This window comes from Schistosoma mansoni, assembly GCF_000237925.1.
Source record: "Schistosoma mansoni, WGS project CABG00000000 data, chromosome 2 unplaced supercontig 0108, strain Puerto Rico, whole genome shotgun sequence".
In the NCBI taxonomy this organism is placed as follows: domain Eukaryota; kingdom Metazoa; phylum Platyhelminthes; class Trematoda; order Strigeidida; family Schistosomatidae; genus Schistosoma; species Schistosoma mansoni.
Window position 1 is genome coordinate 868,860 of NW_017385999.1, and position 22,223 is coordinate 891,082.

Below are 22,223 nucleotides of genomic sequence, written 5' to 3' on the forward strand. Positions count from 1 at the left end.
AGAACGCATTTAGGCTAAAGATAGAATGATGTATTTAATGTGAGTAAAAACAGGTAATACAGAATGACCACATCTGCAAGGCTGAGTAATACTATCCCATTAAATTCATTTGAATCGAATATTCCCGCGTTCACCTTTTTTGACCCTCTCTCCACGTTATGTCTTGAATATATATTTTCCTAGTTATCTCATGCTCAGCGGTAAGGATTGTGTGGTTTGGACCAATACCACTACAGACACGCGTCCCTCAAGTGTTTGATGATCTCAAAGTATTTATATGTTGCTCAGAGGGATCATCTAACGAAGAGCGGTATTTGGTTGGACTAAGGAGATTGAAAATGCGAACTCCTAGATTCGTCCGTTTCATAAAATGATCGCTAGCACATAGGTTGGGAAGCCTAGTATACAATTATTCCGCGGTAATTTCACCCGTACATGGTCTTATTTGCTAGTCAGTCTGTCCTATAAGTGGTTATAACAATCTTCAGTAAACTTATGATCATCCGTAGACACATCCTCAGGCTGCCAAAGCCTAAAATATAGTACCGAGTGAAATACAAGCGGACCAGCAACTAGATAACCTAGAAGCCGTCCTAGGGAGATGGTGACAGGGTAATGTAGGGACTGGCACTAGATTAAGCTAATGGACAGATTCTTCACTAATCTGAAAAGTTTATCTCATCATACGGCTCCTTTTCAACAGGACAAGCCTGTCATCCTCTGGTTTTTAGGTCCTAATGGGCCAGTTGGTGACGAACTTGTTGGTGCGTAGCTTGCAGTGCCTGTGTTCAACTCCAGCTTGATGCCTATGAATTTTATATCTAACTGCATAAGTGATGATTGATACTAAATTAATAAAAGATTGAATTAAATAGCCTAAGTTTAATAGGAATGAGTATTCCTTCCTTTCATCCACTTAATTTTATTCCGACAATCATGCAAGTGAAGGACAAATAGATAAAATAACTGGACTGCATATCAGTCGGCTGACTGTTATCAAGTGGGTTCATATTGTTTACGGAAACAGACTATACAATTCTCAAGCGAATGGATAGCTAAGTAGGTTCGAGATTGATAGACATACAGAGCATATGGAAGAGACCCTTAATGTTAACGCATAGATACTGGACAAGGAAAAGTATCAATATACATAACAGCTGGAACTGTCTGCCCACATAGAAGGTAGAATAAATCACGTAGGAGCAACAATAAAGAAGCTGTCAAAAGCTAGTGTTTTGTTAGTGTTTCCAAGCCTTTCAGTTGGCATCCATAGCTAACGTGGGAAGGGACCTTTGCTTCAGTCTACAGGAAGCGAGACAGTAGTTTATGTATGAACTCATGAAACCAAATATAGCAGGTCTAGGATTTCGAGGCCAAATTCATTCATCTATACGGTTAATTAGAATTTTGCAATTCTAGTTGATATCAGCTCTTGAGGTAAACCTCTATCATAATTCTCAACCTTGACTTCTAACTCTAAATATTAGTCCCAAATTCCTACATTAAATTATAACCCTCTTGAAAATAGACAGTAAGGAAATTTTCTCAGGGTCACTCCAGCATCACCCCAAGTTAGTTCATAATCTTTAGTTTAACCAATCTGAGCGCGGAATTGCTGCAACGCAGAGCGTGGCTGCACTATAGGGACACATCTGCTTCTGGTGAGATCCACTCCGATGTACTGAGAGAAGCTTCTTCACTTCTCTTAACGTTCTTTAATTCACTGTTCTCGCATTCTGTAAGACAAGAAGTGGTGTTAGGCATGGAAAAGTTGACATACATCACCCATGTCTTCAAGAGAGGTTGATTTAACGGTTCACCTAACTTCAGACCAGTAAACCCTTCCCCACTACCTTCAAAAAATTATAATAGCACATATGACTATGTGAAATCTTTGGATTTCTTTGCATGGATTTGTAGAAATATGGTCTTATTTGGTATTAGTACATTTATCTTTGTTACTATAAAAAAGACTTAATCACGATTTCGTAGATTCGTCATGATATGACTGTAAAATCTAACATGGAATTCACACCATTTCCTATACTGAATCATTCTTTGTGACAGCCAGCAATACGATGTTTAGCGCTACTGAAGAACGGATTTGGGTCGGATGTGGACGGATACATTTAATGTGAATTGGGATAAGTTACACAGAATCGTTACGCATGCAAGGCTGATCCGAAACATATCGTTTAACTGTTCCCGCGTTCACCATTTTTGACTTCCGAGTTTTACATGTTGAACGTAGATCTCTGTAATTATATGCTCGTCTTCAAACAAATATTACAACAGATTCACAAGGATTCAAGCTTTTATAGTTTACATAGATGGTTTGCTTCAATGAGTACTTTGTGAAAGATCAATTCTTTGGTAACCTGAAGAATTGGAGAGAACTCTGGCACCAGAGTGTGAGTTTTTGCACAAACAACACGTAACACCTTTATAATCGAAGTATACCGATCCAGTCAAATTAGAAGTCAGAAGTGCAGGAATTCGGGGGCATATATGTAAGGTTATTGATAAGTCGAGAAGCATTTTATCTATGCTGGTTAGCAGTTGTAAGGCTGAGTAGCATAGCATACCCGCTCATGATCTGATGCGGATGCGTGACCCAGCACCTTCACCTTGGTGTGCCTGGCCAAAATAATACGGTCAGCATCATATGTCGAAGACCCGCAGAACTATTGATTTCGAGAATTTATTTACCATTACAAGTTCTGTGCGAAGAAACTTGATATAACTTTAAGAACATGGGGCGGCATCTCATACCTACCTGAAACATTTTATTCTTGTTTGTTGTAGGTATTTTGGTTCCATCCTAGGGACGCTATCAATTCGTTCTTATTAGACATAGTGTCTGGGTTATTTCAACTTATTTGAATGATTAGATATTGAATATTCCTCAGGACAGATACATATGAACTCAAGGTCGTTGTGCCTGTAGGATGGCAACTTCTATAATCAAGTTGCACACGCTTTCGGGGGCTGGTGATAATGGTTCACCTTGTTACTTACTTCAGGTGAATTATTACAACAAATAATATATGATTTCCAGGTAGATGAGTTTCACTGTCTTCTTGACTGTGGTTGGTGTGAGAAACTGGATAGTGACTATGTGAAAGAGGTGTCAAAGTGGGCTAAGCATGTTGATGCCGTGCTTCTTAGTCATCAAAGTCTAAGACACCTCGGGTTGCTTCCATATCTTGTTGGGACGTGTGGACTTAACTGTCCGGTGTATGCCACGACTCCTGTTTACAAAATGGGACAAATGTTTATGTATGATTTTTTCCAGTCAAGACATGCTTCTGAGGACTTTAGCCACTACACGTTAGATGATGTTGATCTAGCCTTCGATCATGTGCATCAAGTTAAGTATCAGCAAACAATCAGTCTTCATGGTCGTGGCCATGGTTTATGTATAACCCCACTTCCTTCTGGTATGTAACTTGGACAGATAATATTTTCTAACAGGTCACACACTTGGAGGAACAATTTGGAAACTAGTTAAAGAAGACACAAGTATCGTTTACGCTTTGGATTTCAACCATAAAAAGGAGAGACACTTAAATGGAGCTACCTTTGATGCTTGCATACGACCACACTTACTAATTATGGATGGTTCGAACACCTTATATACTCAGGTAAGTTTCTTCACTTTCGATGAATGTTTTAGCCTAGGAGAAAAGATCGTGATGAAAATCTACGTCAGACAGTTTTGAAAAGTTTAAGGCGTGGTGGAAATGTACTTATTGCCGTGGATACCGCTGGAAGGTGTCTTGAAGTAGCCCATTTTTTAGAACAATGTTGGCTAAACCAAGTTAGTTTCAGTTTTGGGAATCAATCACATATTTATTTTAAAATATTCTGTTTCTGATCCAGTTATCCTGATCGTATGTTTCGTACCAGTTTCCAATTGAGTGTTTTGTTTTCATTTGGTTGCATCCGTTTGCTTGAGTTAGTGTTTACCCAAGCATCAGGTTCTGTCAATAGCATTTTCACTGCAATAGGTTGACTGGTTTAACATAGCTTCGGAACCCATGGAATTTGGTTTATGCTTTTGTGTGGACTGAGAAAAAGTACGTTGATTTATCGCTTAGTTCGAACCACTTACAGACAAATTTAGATTCACGTCAGCTCATCGGTTTCAGAGCTTAAAGTAATGATGTTCAGTCACTTATCATGAAACTCATAGTTTTTCTGGTAAGGCTATAATTTATGGACGACCTCCGAGTGACGCTAAACTGACCTTCAGAGTATCCACCTAATAACTAGGACCAAATGAGGGTTATAAACCAGTGTGAGGAATAATAATTATGATTCAAAGTCGATGGTCAAGGTTAGGAATTAGATTTAGGGTTTTAATCACGAACTGACATCAGCTATAATGCTAAGACTATTTAGCCAAATGGATGAGTGAATCTCGCGTCAAAATCTGAGACCTGTTGTCTTATACCTGATTGGTTCGTCCATAAATTATAGTCTCGCCGTTTTGCTAATAGTTCTTCTGTCGTTATGCCTAGGGATTTGCTAAAATAAGTTTTACTGTTTATACGAGATTCTGATTTTTTATCGGACGAACTATTATTATACTGCGTTATTCATTCTTTCTTGTCTAGGAATCTGGCCTAATGGCTTATGGATTGGCGATGCTAAATTATGTAGCTTTAAATGTTGTGGATTTTGCAAAGTCAATGGTTGAGTGGATGTCCGAAAAAGTAATGCGATCTTTTGAGGATCAACGGAGTAATCCGTTTCATTTCCGGCATATGCAGTTGTGTCACACGTTAGAACAGTTAGATGCTGTTTCAGAGCCTAAAGTAAGCTATTCAGTTTTACTTGTTGTTTCAGGTTGTTCTTTCATCACTTTCCGATCTTAGTTGTGGATTTTCTCGTCAGTTGTTCGCTGAGTGGGCCGATAACGACTTAAACACAATAATTCTAACTTCCCAAGAATCTGTTATCACTGGAGTTGATGAGTCGTCCAGTCAAAGTTTAATATCACGGCTTATCAGGTTAGCAAGAAAAGATAATGATGCACTAAAAGATCTGCCTACGAGCTCAACTGGGACTTCAATTCTTCCTCTAACGCTATCACAACGAGTATCGTGTTCACAAGCAGACCGATCTGGGTCCGACATTCCACATTTGAAAAACGCAGCTAAAGGTTTTTCTTTCTCTCAAAACACAAACTCAACGATTAGTGATGCATGTGACGAGCTCAATTCTGAAACAGAACCTGGAAACATAAATGCCACCTTTACAGGTATGTTTTCCATACATTTTCTAGTTAATATATTCCTTACTATGAAAAGCAATCTATGAAGTAAGCATCATATACACGTCAAAGTATTTTCATCAAATGCCAAGAGACTACCGAAGTCGTCGTTACACTATTTTTGGGTTCTTGCAACCAAGTGGGTTAAAACAACATCAGATATAGCTCAAAAGTCTCTGGAAATTTTGCCGCAGTTTTTCACATAAACAGTAGTGCTTATCTTTACTACATGAAATCAGTCACTAAGATTTTACTGATATGGATCATTGCGTATACGACCATATGTAAGCACTTCGACAGATTACGTCTTAGTTGCTTTGTGAACAATTTTTACCTTGGTTATTAGTTATTTCCAGTTTTAATGCTTGTCGTATAAACTCTGTTGTCCGTTGAAATTATAGCAATTAGACCTTCACTAGCTTTCAATAGACGTAGCACACAAGCGACCCAGTTTTGTGATTTTACCAGAGTTTATGTTTGTAAACTCTCGAATGATAGTTCAAGGACGGTTGGTGCTCGTCTTAAAGCTGTGAAAGCAAAGTGGAGCTCCAGGATCATTCTACATCAGAGTTGTCGGATTGTAAATGCTAAGTTTATCATTCAGTTATCACCAACGAAAGACAACATGATTGTAGATTAGTCCACATTACAACATCCTACATCAGCACACGCACACACACTAGAAATTATCAAATAAAGAAATCCGAAGAATCATTTTCAACTGCATTGTAAGAGATACAATTCAAAGGGTGGAAATATGATAAAAGAATGATGTTTAACTTGGGATGTAGAGGGAAATATGGAATGAATTCATCTGCCTTACTATGACCGATTTTAACTCGTGTCACCTGTTGTCTTCAGCCATTTGTCATGAGTATTAAATGAGACCCAACCAGGCCGTGTGCATCTACGTGTGTGACTTGAATCACCTGTCCATGACTTAGTGTAATGAGATATTTTGACTTATCCACTACTGGTTTTATCCAACCTACGTCTGTGTCAGCCAACATTGTACTCGGGAGTAGGAAATGGTCTGGGGTGTGTGGCACTTACTAACGCCCTTCGTTGATGGCTTATAGCTTTATCAATCGACTTGTTATTTTTAATTAGTACCCTTGTCTTAACCTCGACATTCCCCCATTGGTTGTTGACTTGTACTGAAACAATGTCTCGAAGGCATACACGCATACATAAGTTATGTTTCATATCCGCAAGGTAATACAGAGCACACTGTATCACAATAACCACCCTCTCAGTCGGGAGATGGAGATATTAACCAAGCTACAGGTGGCACGAGAATTAAGGCTGAGCGAGATTCGGATATTCGCTCGGAGTTTCGCTATCCATCAATCCACTAGGACTAGTGAGAGGCCCAAATTAATATCCCTCCATTTGCAGTAAAATATCCTTTTTTGTGAAGTTACATATTGTTCCCACTATGGTTGATCTCGGTTGAATTCTGGGAGTATTAGATTGTACAGATATTGGAGGTACACCAAGTATAGGGAAAAACAATATAATTTCTAAGACACTCGCTAAACTTCAATAAACTTTACAATGATCAAAACAACCAACAATATCGATACATAAAGCAGGAATGAAAGTTAAAATCAACCGTCTTATGAAATATACTGATATAACCTAACACATATACAAACCACTTTTGATAGAACATAACTTTCATTGCATTGGGTAATCTTAGTTTGTTTTTCTACTCAATAAGCATCATCCTTTGTTTTCAATAGCACGTAAGGTCCATTAATTGTTTAATATAACAACGTCAAATTTCAGACATCCCGATGCCATCGGCAAGTGATATTACTCATAGTGATGTTTCACCACAAGTTGCCGAAGGAATCCTTGAGAAGCAACCATCTTGTAATTCTGAATTGGAAAATGAATCAACATGTGGTTCGAATCGCCCATATGGTTCAGAGGAAGGTACTCACATAGAAAAATCAAAATCACTCTCTCTTACGTTGTCCGTACCAAGAGATCATTCGAAGAAAACAATTGTTCCAAGCAATACGACTAGGTTATTTCCTAAGACTTGTATACCTTTAAATATGGAACAATTTGGAGTCACAAACCTTCACTTAACTTCTGGAAGGCATCAAGCTGGATATGACATATATCCAGGGCTTCATAACCAAGCTGGTGGGCAGTTTTTCCGTGTGGCTAAACGGACTCAATTGCTGTTCCCTCAAAATGAAAAGAAGGTAAGTTATCATCAGTTCAGGTAAAATCATTTAACAAGATATCATCTACTTGACTAGCACTCAAACTTCTGTATAGCTGGTTGTCGTTATTAATATTACTGAGACCACGAATCGACTTATGTTAGACAACCACTAAAGATCTGTAGGCACTGAACAACTGTTTAGTTATAGTATAGGGGTATGCACTCACAACCCAACCGAGAATCGAGCTCAGGGCCTATGACCTCTGAGCTAAATGCGTAGCCTCTAAATTACTGGACCGGAATCTCGCGGTCTGTATGCCGAAATTTAGTCAATGCACAACATGGCGCGACCATCTTTCTTCGTGTTCGAGTGGGTACTTACCTCACACCATATAGTTGAACTTCACTGGTCATAGCTTCCCAATATAATCCCAGAAATTTACTCTGAAAGCTAGCTAATAGTAACCACATGATGATCCATAATATGGGGTTTATGGAGTTATTGAATGTTACTGAGATCACGAACTGAGTTAAGTTGGATCCTTGGTGTATTTTTGGATGCATATTGCTGAGGAGTGCTATACTAGGACAAAATAACTGTACAGTGCTTTCAGATGTTCAGCGGTTATCTAATTTAGGTCGGTTCGTGGCTTCAACACTAGGTCATCTCCACAAACCCCAATATTGTTTGCAGATGATATCATTAAATATCTGATTCAAGATTACGAACGTTATTTACAATAAAACAATCAGTTAGTTGTGGTAGTCAGTTAAGTGGGAAATCTTCATTTTCGTATAAAACAGTGAATTATAATATTGTGCATTTATTTGGTGTGGCATCACTGTTGTGTTATTTTCTAGGTTTCTTTTAAAATTGTCTTTTATTAAATTATTAGATCGAGTATTCATAATTCGGCTTTTGTTGAAATTTCAGTATACACAAGGTGTATTTATGAAAATCAATTCCGACTATTGGAGGTGGTGAATAGATTTGAAGGTTCAGTTTTTGAGTTTTTGTCGATCATTATAATCTAAATGTGTCTTGTTCCTTTAAAAAAAGCTCGAAATTACTGAATTTGGTGGCTCCATGTAAAAATTAGTAGGATCTGTTGGGAATGTTGTGTATTTATTGGTTACACATGATTGAATCTGGTAAGCTAAGTGATCACAGATCCACAGTTCACTTCCTGAACACAAAACAGAGCCATCATTTTTATGAGGTCCTCAATACTCCATAACATCATGGATCCTAGTATTAGTTTCTTAGGTATGGTGCTCTGCGTAATTTATACGAACGAAATTGAGGCGGCATCAAACGCATGTGAATGATATTAACTTATACCCGGCAGCAAGTTTGAGACTAGATTATATGATTGAAAGCCATGGAACTGGGTTATAAAGTGTATGTTCGACGAGTTCTTAGAACTAAAACTATATATTGCAATTTTTGAGATATTTTGTTTGGTTTCTAAAAGGAATTAACTGTATTTTATTAACAGATTCACTGGGACGAATATGGAGCACATCTTGATCCAGAGTTGTTCACTTCAACAGAACCAGTTTCCAGTCAGGCAGCATTGCCGAATTGGGATATCAAAAGTAAAGGTTTGTTTTTCTTTATAAGATTAAAATTACCCATTAGCTAATTTCGTAAATCGCTATTTCGATTAACGTTTCTCATTTTTATGTTTCATTATGTTTCTTTAACGTTATTTTAGCGCTTATCTTTTGATCATAGACTCTTATTTAACTTTGATTATTTTGGACTCATTTGCAGGCATACAATTTATTGCTTACAAGCATTTTGATTCAACTACGTACATATTCACATTGATGTTTTCTTAATGATGGTTTGATTCTATCGATCAAGTTTGTTTTGTGACTTCCAAAGTCGATAACTTAACGCACCGACTCACTATTGTATTAAATATTCGTTGTTAACTAATGAGAAGCTTTGGACAACGGTTTCATGTTTGTCAGCATCCATCAGTGAGGCATGTATATAGCCACTTGAGGATCGATTTGATTTTGTAAAGTCAAATGCAGCTCACTAATGGCTTCTTAGTCTGTGGCTATTGAAGTTAACTTATTTATTTAAACACATAAATATTGGTACACAGGGGCATCAGATACATATACGCCACATAATAGGAATAGGGATATGATGAGATAAATAATGTAAAGTGGGTATAAGAAAAAGGGGAACAATAACGAACAGAAATTAGTGTATGATAGTTTATTTATTTATTTTACTTATTTATTGAAACACATAAACATTGATACAAGGAGGCACTAAATACATATGCGCCACACAAGTCATTCGATTTTTGTGAGGGCTGGAATACTGCCTGGGTGCCCAAAGCAAAGCAGGGTGTATGATAGTGAAATAATAATAATGGGAAAAGTAGTTCAGTTAGCAAAGGTACAACCAGAAAAAATTCTTCAAGTTAAAGAAGTTACATCCAATTCGTAGGACATGTCTAAGCCACCGAAGTCGATGTTTCAAGATGGTGACGTCAACTAATTTATCGTCTCTGTACCCGAACACACGATGCTGAACCTCCACATTACTAATATGGTGTTGCTGTTGGATGTCAGCAATCCCTCGGAAACGACGGTGATCAAACACAGAGAGTCGTCTAACATCCTCAACTCGGAGAAGCCAGATTTAACAAGCATAAAGCAAAACTGCTCTCACCTACGCGTTGTAGATCCGACCTTTTACAGCCGGACTGACATCACGAAGATGCCAAAGATGACCCAGATTAGTACGAGCCATTCTGGTTTTCACTATACATGAATTGATCTCATCACACACTCCACCACCAGTTCTTATGCAGCTACCCAGATACACGAACTTCTTGACTACTTCTGTCTTCACACTACCCAGGGTGAGTACAGGATCATGGTCCCGCCAGTCTTGTAAAAGTACCCTGCACTTCGAACGTGCAAATCACTAACCACAGCGAAAACAGACCGGCTAAACCAATTCGTCTTTTCAACTTGAGTAGTCACTAACATTATATTAAAGTGTTTTATCTGTTATTTCCTTGATAGCACCCGTTTGTTGTACCATTTCTTAAGTCATCCTAACTAAGTTCAATAAAATTGTCTTTGACTCCTACAGAAGGGGAGGCCTACAGATTTAATGTTAATCATATTTCTCAAGAAATACTGAGTTCTTATATTCTATAATCACAAGATAATGTACCGGGTTCTTTTCATTACAATTTAATTAGATAAAATAAGCATTTTCAAATTATTTCTTCTTTGTCGCTAAATATAGTACTCTTTGTCACTTTTAGACACAAAAACCACTTCAGATATTGTCTCATCGGGTTTCGCATCTACATCAATACTGGATTATTTGGTTGCAAGAACTCCAACTTTTGACGTTCTGGATTCTAATACTCGTTGTGTAACCCATCATTTGGAAATACCTCTACGGTGTGAAGTTGTATTTTTGGATTATGAAGTTAGTCTGTTTGTAAAGTGCTTTGAAGGGGGCTTATCTTAAAGTATACTCCCTAACCCATAAGTAGTAATTGATTTTGTTAGTTAAAAAATCTTGTTTTACTGTGTACTACATGTTTACTTAGTACATTTACTTCAATTGTTACTGTGATGTACTAGATTGTCATCTGCAAATACATACTTACTAATCCTTATGTATCTAATTTATTTTGACTAAAGCTAGTTGAATATCCAATTTGCTTATAGCATTATCTGTCTTTTTGATCTCAGTAGTTTGACAATTGACGAAATACCCTTTAAGTCTCGTGCCTAGATGTGGCACATCTGCATGCTTATCAATAATCAATTATATGGAGCATATTTACACTTCCTAGCTAAGACTCATAAAAATGAAGGGTTGATATTGTTTACATATTAATATGTTCTATGTATTTTGGCAGATTTAGAAAATCACGTTAATCAGTTAGTATATGTAAACCATCTAGAGGAGATTATCAAACAGGTTGCTTAGTTAAATCTGTATATTCATTATAATGTAGACAAATATCAAACGAGTATTTAGATATCGGATACTTTTAGTTAGAAAGTTCAGGTGATTTAGCTCATAATCACATCCGTCTTAATAGTTGCATTCACGTTCTGCCGAAATGTCACTAACGACTATTCAATATATCGATGAGCATTTTACATTTCCTTATCCTATTTTTCACCTATTTAGTTAATTATCTTACTATGTCAATTCCAATTTGAAATTCAGTTAGCTTTCTTAATCTATTACTTTATTTGTTATGTGATATATGTAGTATTTGGTAAACATTTGATTTGTAGTTCTTAGGTCAAAATTGACTTACACTGAAAAGATATTTTCTGTATATTATTAAAAATTTACTAGAAATATACTGGAAGTTTTATCAATAGTTGATGGCTTCATCTGTTCATGTTCTTATATTTCTGATTGTGATTTTCGAAAAAAATCAAAATTGCTCATTGTTTTTTTACAGTGCCAGTTATCGTTTAAGGTTGTTCGTATAGACTTCAAATCCGTTTTCTACCATTACTGTTTATTTGACATTGGCTAGACATTAGATTGTACTTTTTTTAAATAGTTGACAAGAAGTCACTTCACGTTACGTTTTGTGTGTACTTTGTCTATATGAAGGGATATATATATATATATATATATATATATATATATATATAGTTTATTTCCATTTTCTGTGTAAACCATTAAAAATGCTATGAAAACGGCTCAATATTACCGAATAATTAAATGCCTGTTTTGGTGTGAACCTATTGTGTTAGTTTTAACAATGCTTATTCACTTTCAAGCAAGTGTATAGAATACTTGAGTCTATAACTTAATGATTAAGAGACAAATCGATTTTCTAGTAGGCAACTACATCTTGTTAAATAACGTAGAGCAACTAATTCTTGAATGCAACTTAGTGTAAAACAACTTCACCCGAAATTTGTTACAATTGTAAATATTTCCTCCATATCGTAACTTATGAGTTTGTACTTTTTCCTTCATGGTCAACGACTCGATTAGCTATTGTTCTTCATAGTTTGTTTAAGATCGATCGGGGTAGTTCAGTTTATTTATGTTTGTTGACACGAAACCATAAAAGGTTCCTATCTTTCAGGATTTTTTCAGAATAGGTGAAAGAATTAAGTTTATGGTTTCAAGGATCTCGTAATTTTAATTTTTAACAAAAAAATTATTTGATCATATTAATTTAAGGTAAAAAATAAATTATATTCTCTATTTTTTTACCATAACTTTATTTTGTCTACTAACTCATTTAAACTCTTATCATCAACAGAATATTAACTAATATTTCCTTCCAATTTATGTACATACCAAGGTTTGTGTCTAGAAATGTGCTAGTACAGTATGTATTTATGTTAAGGAAAAGATAAAGTAGTACCAAATAAACCATTTATGATATCATTAGTAATATTTTAAAATTATTTTTAACATTTACTACTTTTTTCTGTTTTTTTAAGGGTCGATCAGATGGGGAAGCTATGAAACGTATTCTAATTGGTCTAAGACCACAGGAAATAATTTTAGTTGGTAACAATGCACCGGCTATTGATCATTTAGCAAATTATTGTCGCGGTGTTATGCTGTTAGATCCCAACTACATACATATTCCTCATCCACGAGAAATTGTGAATTGTACAAAAGAAGGAGATATTTATCAGGTGTGCTAAATGATATATTTTATGGCTCTGTGTTATCATTGCTATGTGATATAAAATGTAATTAGTCCTTATAGTTTTCGTAGAACGCGGGCCTATGCATAGAATTTCACAAAATAAACGTCCAAATGAGACACATGAAATAGGAAGATGTTCAATGTTTAAAATGAAACGATAAAGTGTAAATCTGTTTGAACCCCTTGGGTATTCTATTTTAGTCCTTGTTGATAAACGTCATCAGATACCGATTTCTAGCGTTTTTTAGACTTGAATTTTCTCATACGAATCAAATAAACAATTATTAACATCAGGTATCCTAACTATTTTTGTTGATTCTGTTTAATAATGCAAGTTGATAAATCACGTATTTTAAAACTCTTCAGAAATCGTGACTAGTTGCACTATATGTGAAAGGTACTTTAAAGACAGCAACAATTAAATATCTTCATTATTTTATCTTTCATTTTCAGTAACCATATTTAGAGTACGTTTGTGTGCATAATCAGAGGTTAATAGTAGAAACCATTTGCATATGTGACAGTGATTACCAAATGTTAACTGCACTAATGAAGCCTGGCATTTCAAGAATGAGGCGACTATCCTTCCAATGGTGCCGTAAAGTAGTGGTACCATATAAACCACTGGATATTTTTGTGAAACCTAAAGGTCCTAGGTTGGATTCGAAGTAGTGAGGTTGTGAGTGCGCTAAGGCGTTTTGAACTATGCTGAAGCATCTGTTATGTATTCTGTAGTTTTTAATCCACCCTTGCTGATATAAAGACCTGGTAAAAAATACACTCGAAATGTATTGTATGTAAGTAATTTCTAACTCCAACTTAAGTAATAACGGGTTAAACTGCTCCCTGTTCTCTTCCCTATCCAATAACTACAGACAGAAGTCCTGGAAGATTGGTTAACATTTGAATATATTTCATTATATGCAGATTGCATGCATTGACTAGTGATTAACTAAGTCGTTAAACTAATGAATTATTACAGAATCAATGCGTGGCATCGGTCCATAAAGTTACTAATTTCTGGTCTGAGCCTCGTTGGCAGATGCAGACTACTTGGTTGTGGTCCGCGCGACTATCGTAAGTAATAGTTGGAGTCTCTGTGTGACATGGCTCAGAATCGATCACAATGGCGCAGGTGTATGCACTCTTTATTTTCCCTTAAACCGTGAGATTAGAATTACCTTGTACCTTTCTTTCTACGAACTAATTCTTCCTGTATTATATCCTTATATACAATCTTTCTTCTATATATCACTACCATTGAAGTAACTGCTTTTATGAATTTGGTGTTCATCTTGTTTTGCTAATGAGGTATGGCAACTTGGACCGACAAATATATGTGCCTGGTCCTATGTTGTAGATGACTGATTAACAGAATTAATACTGAATAAATGTTGGTTCAACAAAAAATTACATATGACTAATTAATAAAAGTTAATGTTATACTGAGCAAAAATTATGCTGAATTAATTCAGAAGTCAAGTAAATAGAAATCACACTGATCTAATACAAAAAACAACTGAATAAAAAGAACCTAAATCAATACAAAATCCTTTACTTAATTTATTCTTACTAAATCGTATTTTGGGTATTTAACATCCCCAAAACGAAAATATTTTACTCAAGTCTATTCATGGTACTAGTTTTTGTATCGAATAAACTAAACAACTTCGCCAATTTATCGTAGTTTCAGTTTGACTGACGATAATCTCTTTTCATGTTGAATTTTATTCAGTCTTCATTTTCCTTTTGTATACATCTATTATCGGTATTTCATAGGCAAGAATGAAAGACAGTTTAGTTTCTAGTTTGAAATTCACGAAAATACGCGATTATGAATTAGCATGGGTTGAAGCAACTGTATCGCTCGATGATAAATTTGATTATCATATTAAGGAAAAAAGAAACAATAATAATACTGGAAACAATGATAATGATGATGATAATGGTGATGTGGAAATGTCCACTGGGAATAATTTAGAATTGAGAAGTCGAACACCACTGGCTGCTGATCAGTTACCAGTTCTCAGTCTTCCTACTGGCCCTATTGGACAACATAAAACGGTTTTTGTAAATGAACCAAAGTTATCCGATGTATGTTCAATGTTTTATTTCAATAGTTGTGTAATCATTTTGTTTTTTATGATGTACTGAGATATTTCCCTTAGTAATTTCTGTAAATTACTGATATATGGACTGGTTTTTTCTTATCGATTCAACGTATACTGTTTAAATATTGTTTATATCTGTCCAATCGTGGACTTCAGGAGTAAATTCTGGGGAACGTATAGGGATATGTGGTAAAAGTCAATCAGTCATCTAGTCAGTAGTCAATCTAAAGAAACAGTCGATGGGTATGTTAATCCTTATAAACATGACAGAGTTCCTGAAGAGAACCGATCAAAAACACTTGTCAGAATAAAGTGATTATGCATTTTTAGAGAAACCGAAAATTCTATAATTGGACTTTGTCATTTTCAAAATGTTATCCTTCTAAAAAAAGTTTCATAAACGATTGTACTGGTCTATTATTTCTCTAGAATGGTCAACATTTCTTAAAAATGCTAAATATCTTGAAATTTGGGATTGATTTATGCAGTAATAGGGGTTAACCGAAACAAGTACACTTGTAAATTAATCTTATGATAATAATGAGTATTTATCAATCGATTTATTGACTTCGTCTCCTGTTTAAGTTATATGGGCAACTATAAATTTACATGTTAGAATTGTTCATCTGTTTGTTCATTGAGTGAATAAACGTAACTGTGTAGCACAAAATATTTTGATGACTACTGCGTAATGAACTTTCAATTAATGATAATTCAATAGAAATTTATGCGTACTAGTTACTTTGTATTTAACTTGATTTCTCCTGTTTTCATTTCTAGTTGAAACAACTCTTATTATCACAAGGTTTAATGGCAGAATTTGTCAGTGGTATATTAGTAGTAGATAATTGTGTTGCAATTAAACGATCTGAAGCAGGTAAATTATTACTAGAAGGTTTATTATGTGGCACGTACTTTGAAGTTCGACGAATTCTCTATCAACAATTTGCTATTCTATAATGGAAATTTCAAGAAAAGAATGTCAACAATATTCTTTTACATATAATATAATACATCAATCTGAAAAAAACCATTCTGTACATATATATATTTATACATATTGCATGGGTTAACATGTAATCTGTCAAATAAATTTAATATTTTGATAATAAACTATCTTCTTACTTGTTGTTGTATCTAATTTTTCACTTTATATATATATATATATATATATATATATATATATCAATCCTTTTTTGTCTTGAAAATGGTGTCTATGTTTGATATGTATATGGATTGTTAGTGTTTGTTTTATGAGGGACTTATTGTTTGTTTGTTTAAAAATAGACAATTACAACTTCAAGATTTTCAATAAAAGTTAAAAGTGACTTGGTGATCACATTACAATTATTCTGATATTCTCATCACGTACTCATTAAATTTGGAAAATATAATAATCATTGGTGGTTTGAGTTATACTTTAATTATGTAAGGGTTAGAAATAACATTCACTTCCTGATGTGTGGGCGAGAATGACAATGATTGGTTGTCTTGATGAGTCAGACATTAGATAGTGTGATAGGTGTTATATGTGTTATATATATTCCCCTATCCTTACTATGTATTTACTGTTATTGACGGACTGTTCCTTGTGTCGGATTTTGGTGTGGAAATATATTGACGTTATAGTCAGGTTAATCTCGTGTTCTTGATCTGAGTTGTGTTGAAGTCCTGTAGAATAGACACTGGGTGGGAATCCAGTGTAGATATTCGTCTAAGGTAAATTAACGTCCCATATACGTGTAAAAAGTGAAAGGACTGTTATAACCAGAAACCCTAGAGTTATAACAAGTATCCTATTGTTTATAACACTTCCTCAAATAGGTGAAGTTTTTTGGACCGAAAGTTTGATGATAAAAATTTGATTATTTTGATTTAGTTCAAGAATGAAAGTTTTAAATTTTTAAATGTTTATAAGAAAGATTGATGTCGAATATTGAAAAGATAACTAACTAGATTAAATTGGTTATCCTGTTTGAATAATTTTTCAATGTTCGTTTATTTTTTTTATAAAATTGTTAAATAAAGAAATTAATTAACTTGATTTATTCTCCTGACAAATAGTAAGTTTAATTCATTTTCTCTGCTTCATAATTCACTTTATTGTTATATAACCTAATCAATGCCGAATACAAATCTGTTGTATTTATTTACTCTGCGTTAATTGCTCTGGTACGGCCGAGAGTGGGGAAAGTCAGCTCTCCCTCTCGAAATACTCTCACATGGCCACGCGTATATAGCCTGTGCCAGGGAAGTCCTTCTCACTACCTTCTCGTGGTGGGGGTGTACTTTACGAAATTGAGAGGACGGAAATCGAACGTCCAGTGCTTTAACCGGGTCGGTGGACACGGAAGGTCCACCTAGAGGATTTGGAAAACCCTGATTCCGAACCAATGGTGCACATGGGCTCCAGTATCTTGAAGGAACAAATGGCGTATGGACCAATTGTTGTTCACCGGTTACCATGGGACTGAATCTCCTTACGATGCTCCACTGCCTTGTGGATAGGATCTTTAGGTCAAAGGCTTGGGGTGTGGCCCCCTAAGAAAATCACCTGCTTCGATTTGGACACTCGGGCAGTATCACAGCCCTCACACAAATCTCATTTGATTTGTGTGGCGCATATATATATGGTGCTTCCTTGTACCAATATTTATGTGTTTAAGTAAATAAATAAAATAGAGGACAGCATTAGCATTATAAACTTGATCTACTTATATTCCCAATCTGTATTTCCATTATCTCTAGGGAATATCAATTTTGATTTTGAAAACCAATATAAGAGATATAATTAATAATCTGATAAATACATGTGATAATTTATTGTTATCTATTTGTGTTTTAACTCTACCACTCTTTCATAGATTTTACTCGTTTCAAGCTAACTGTCTCTGGAATTGTATAGTATGCAAATCATTTTGGTCATTTAATATTTAGTTTTCAAGTACATAATTCTTACCATATACATTATTCTAAACACTTGTCAAGGGGAAATAATATGGAATGTTCAGAGAATAAAACTGATTAGTTTAGGGATAGGTTTGTATTTACCAAACTACCAATATTATGGTATATCGCGAAATTGAATTAACATTGTAATTTTAATTTAAAAAAATTATCAGTAACATTTTTAATTGTCAAATAGTTCTATTCACTTTAATTTGTTAAATGAACTGTTATTTTTTTGCGGTTGTATTCTTTGGGATGGAAATTTTTTCGAACCAGTAAAATAACTACCTTATTTATCTTGTTAAATCAAGTATTTATTACTTAATTTGTCAGTTATTATCATTATTATTGTTGTTTTAGACGTTTGATTTCATGTTAAAGTACAGCTTTGATAAAGTTATGGATGATGTTCAACTACTTGTATCTCGATTGCGTGCACGTGAAGAGTCGGTCGATATATTAAGACAACAGCTATGCAAATTACAAGCACAGTTACTGAGTATGAGACAGGTGATTGACAAATTTATTGATTTAAAATTATTTTATTTAACATTATTATTATGTCAAAATGTATTGTTCTGTTTCATCAAAGCAATGAAAATAGGTTTGTATAATTATTATGTATGGTTATAAATTCTTAAGTAAAAGTATAGTTTTAGACAGTATTTTGTAAGTTGTACTCAACTACTCATATTATTGGTTAAAAGTTTGTACGTATCATCATATTTACTCCATGTTTTTGCTGTTATATTATTCACTTTTAAAGTAAATTGAAGAGCTTGAGAAACTGTACCTTACTATCCGATGCTGTTTTGATGCTTGTAGATCTCAGATGCATATCTCTTTTCTTAGTGTTAGTTATTTTCTTCAGAGGCGTACGGATCATGATCGTGGTCATAGTTGATCATATAAGTTCTGTACGACTGAGATTTTGCCAATATTAAAAAGTTTTATAGCTCAGCATGATTAAATATGTGTTGAAATTGAAGTGTGATCTTCCTTAGTTATGGCTTCCGAAATATCAATCAGTATGTCATTAGAAAACATTGGCACTATTTTTCCACTGAATTCTACGCTTTGTGTAAAATCGTGTCCTTTGATAGAAACGAGATCCTGATATGTTGAATTTTACTATTATCGTTACCACCATTATTTTCATATTATTTCTCTTTTCTTTAGTGTCAAGAAACAATTCTTGAGTTTGATGAATTCTCCAAACGGGTCTCTAATCAACCAAAAGGTCCACTGATTATTTGTCTTGCAGCTGAGAACAAACAATTAGAACAGTTGAAAATTGAAAATAAAACATTAAGAAATTCCCTTGATGAACATCAAACTGCTTTAGATATGATTATGACTAAATATCGTGGACAAGTTAGTTGTATTTATAACATTGGAATTTTCTTGAAGTTTCCATATACTATTCTGTATATCTTTATATGTTTTGTGTAATAATCATGAAACAGCTATTTCGTTTCTCGTTTAGTTTGATGTAACAACATTTCGTACTTTCCTATTAATATTTTATGTAGTCGTACTTAAGACCAGAGTTGTTTGGAAAGTAATCTGTAATAATCATTGCTTCATTATACCTCTCACATAAACCACTTATTTGTTGCATTTGATCTTTCCAGATTTCTAAACTAATGAGAACCTATCAAGTTGAACATCTTGTTCAATCAGTTATAAATCCTGATAATAACGAAAATCGATGTATAAAATCTTTTTACCCGGGTCCAAAATCAGTTAATACCCCTTCAACTAATTCCATTGATTCACAATCTGTATCACAAAAATCAAATTCAGGTAAAGTTGACGAGATAACAGATGGTATAAGTCAATCATTAACTGAACAATTTACTACGGTAGCTTCTATTGTCCGTGACGTTACTGATCGTGGTGATGCGTATGCTACTGAATTAGAAGAAGAATTACATCGATTAAGATCTGAAAATGCCGGTCTTCGAGAAATTTTAATGATATCGTCTGATTGTTGTCCTGATACTAATTCTAATGATTGTGTTCTTCCACCTGTATCGTTACCAAATAAAGATTCTATACAACATGAATCATCTTCATTATCATCTATTCAGTCAGGACGATTTCATTTTCTTGATGAAGATTCTAGTTCAATTCATTTACCAGGTATTGATGAATGCTTAAGTAGTGTTAATGTCAACGAAGATTCATTTTTATACAATATTCCTAATCCTTCTGATGATAGCAGTAATAGTGGTACAATTAGTGGTAATCATTCAGATGAGGATAGTGATGAAGATGATAATACAGTTTATGAGGTTGCTATGAATCAAATGATTAACTCCCTATAATTCTCTTGTTCATTAGTCGTCATGAAATTCATTAGCTTTTATCTTATTAATAATATTATTTATTATGTTGAATGAATGTCTTATATAGAATGAAAATAGTTGTCAACTTTTAAACATTTCGTTCACACTTTCTCTTCTCTCCTTTTTATGACTGAGAGATTTTGATTGTCCGGTTTTAAATAAGTAAATAATTTATGTGTTTTGTATTGGAGAAATTACCAATTCCCAAGTTAATATACTCATGAAAGAACATCACAAATTGTAATATTGTATACACCTTTTTTTCCTAAAAAAAGTCAATCTAAGTAATTCGTTCATAATACAGAAGCGAAAAATCTTTCAAATAACAACAAATCTTATTTGTTAGTTTCTGTGTTTATTTATCTTAAACATTCTAAATAAAACTATCTTATTTGTAAAAAAAACACAACAACAATTGATTGGTTTCTATTGAACACTTAATTGTGAAAATACTAAAACAATGATAGAATGCATTGTACCATCCTTTTTGGCAATGTGAATAACACATATTTTACATTTAAATCTAGAATATAAAGAATTAATGAGTTTTATTAGCTTCTTACAGACTTGTGGGATTGACAATTTCAATTATTAACAAAACAAAATTATTTTAGGTGTCTATTGAGAAGAAAATGTTAGTGTAAATGTATAAAATGTTGTTTCTCGAAAATGAAGAGTTGTGAGTTCTTAACTGTGGCTGTTGTATTTTATAATGTTAGAGGGTTAGAGTCAGCCATAAAGAAGCCCTGGTTTTGAGTTTATTGCTAGTTATCTGCTCCCCCCCGACCCTACCTGAAGTACAAAAGGCTATAACTAATCTGAAACGAGGAAGAGCAGCTGGTCTTGATGGATTGGCTCCAGAGGTCTTTAAATATGGTGGCCCAATTTTAGCGACTAGGTTGACTAATATTCTGGCTAAAATCTGGGAGTTGAACGTAATCCCATCCGACTGGTCACAATCACTTATTGTCCCAATATATAAGAAGGAGCCAAAATCATCTTGTGATAACCATAGAGGGATTGGTCTGACTAACATAGCATCTAAAATACTAGCCTCAATAATTATCGGGCGCCTAACTAAGACTCGTGAACTGCAAACACGAGAAAATCAGGCTGGCTTCAGACCTGGTCGTGGCTGCATCGACCTCATATTCACTATACGTCAGGTTTTAGAACATAGACATGCTTATCGGCGCCCGACAATGATAGTTTTTCTTGACTTAAAAGTAGCATTCGGCTATGTAGACCGAGAGGTTCTGTGTCAGTGTCTGTTACTGAAAGGTGTACATAAACCTTGTGAAGGCTTTCACTCGAATACTACCAGTCTAGTCAGAACTTAAGGAGAACTGTCATCTGATTTTACAACCTCAAGTGGTGTCCGACAAGGCTGTCCATTATCCCCATTTCTGTTTAATTTCATTATAGACCTATTGCCAGAAATAACACTCGTCGACTGAGTTTTCAGGAATTGATCTCCTACCGGGTGGTCCACTTATCGACTTAGAATACGCAGATGACATAGTCCTGTTTGGTGAAGACGCTGGCGAAATGCAGAGTCTTCTGTTAGAACTGAGTAATAATGCCAGGATGTTTGAGATGCGTTCCTCCCCCACTAATTGTAAATTGTTACTCCAGGACTGCTCTGTGTCAACATCT

At 34.6% G+C, this 22,223-nt stretch overlaps 2 protein-coding genes across 2 annotated transcripts; both read left to right on the plus strand.

Moving 5' to 3' along the window:
- Nucleotides 1–3,614: 3,614 nt before the first annotated feature.
- On the plus strand, nt 3,615–16,227 carry Smp_211110 (cleavage and polyadenylation specificity factor,putative; the record flags this gene model as incomplete). The annotated part of the gene is made up of 10 exons (XM_018791633.1): nt 3,615–3,644; nt 3,677–3,820; nt 4,620–4,820; nt 4,852–5,266; nt 7,070–7,497; nt 8,960–9,065; nt 10,766–10,935; nt 12,942–13,142; nt 14,936–15,250; nt 16,048–16,227. The coding sequence occupies 10 exons, from the start codon at nt 3,615–3,617 to the stop codon at nt 16,225–16,227; spliced, it is 2,190 nt and encodes a 729-aa protein (XP_018645238.1).
- A 2,361-nt stretch (nt 16,228–18,588) lies between these two features.
- Nucleotides 18,589–20,546, plus strand: Smp_211120 (cleavage and polyadenylation specificity factor,putative; the record flags this gene model as incomplete). The annotated part of the gene is made up of 3 exons (XM_018791634.1): nt 18,589–18,726; nt 19,396–19,590; nt 19,851–20,546. The coding sequence occupies 3 exons, from the start codon at nt 18,589–18,591 to the stop codon at nt 20,544–20,546; spliced, it is 1,029 nt and encodes a 342-aa protein (XP_018645239.1).
- Between the last annotated feature and the right edge of the window lie 1,677 nt (nt 20,547–22,223).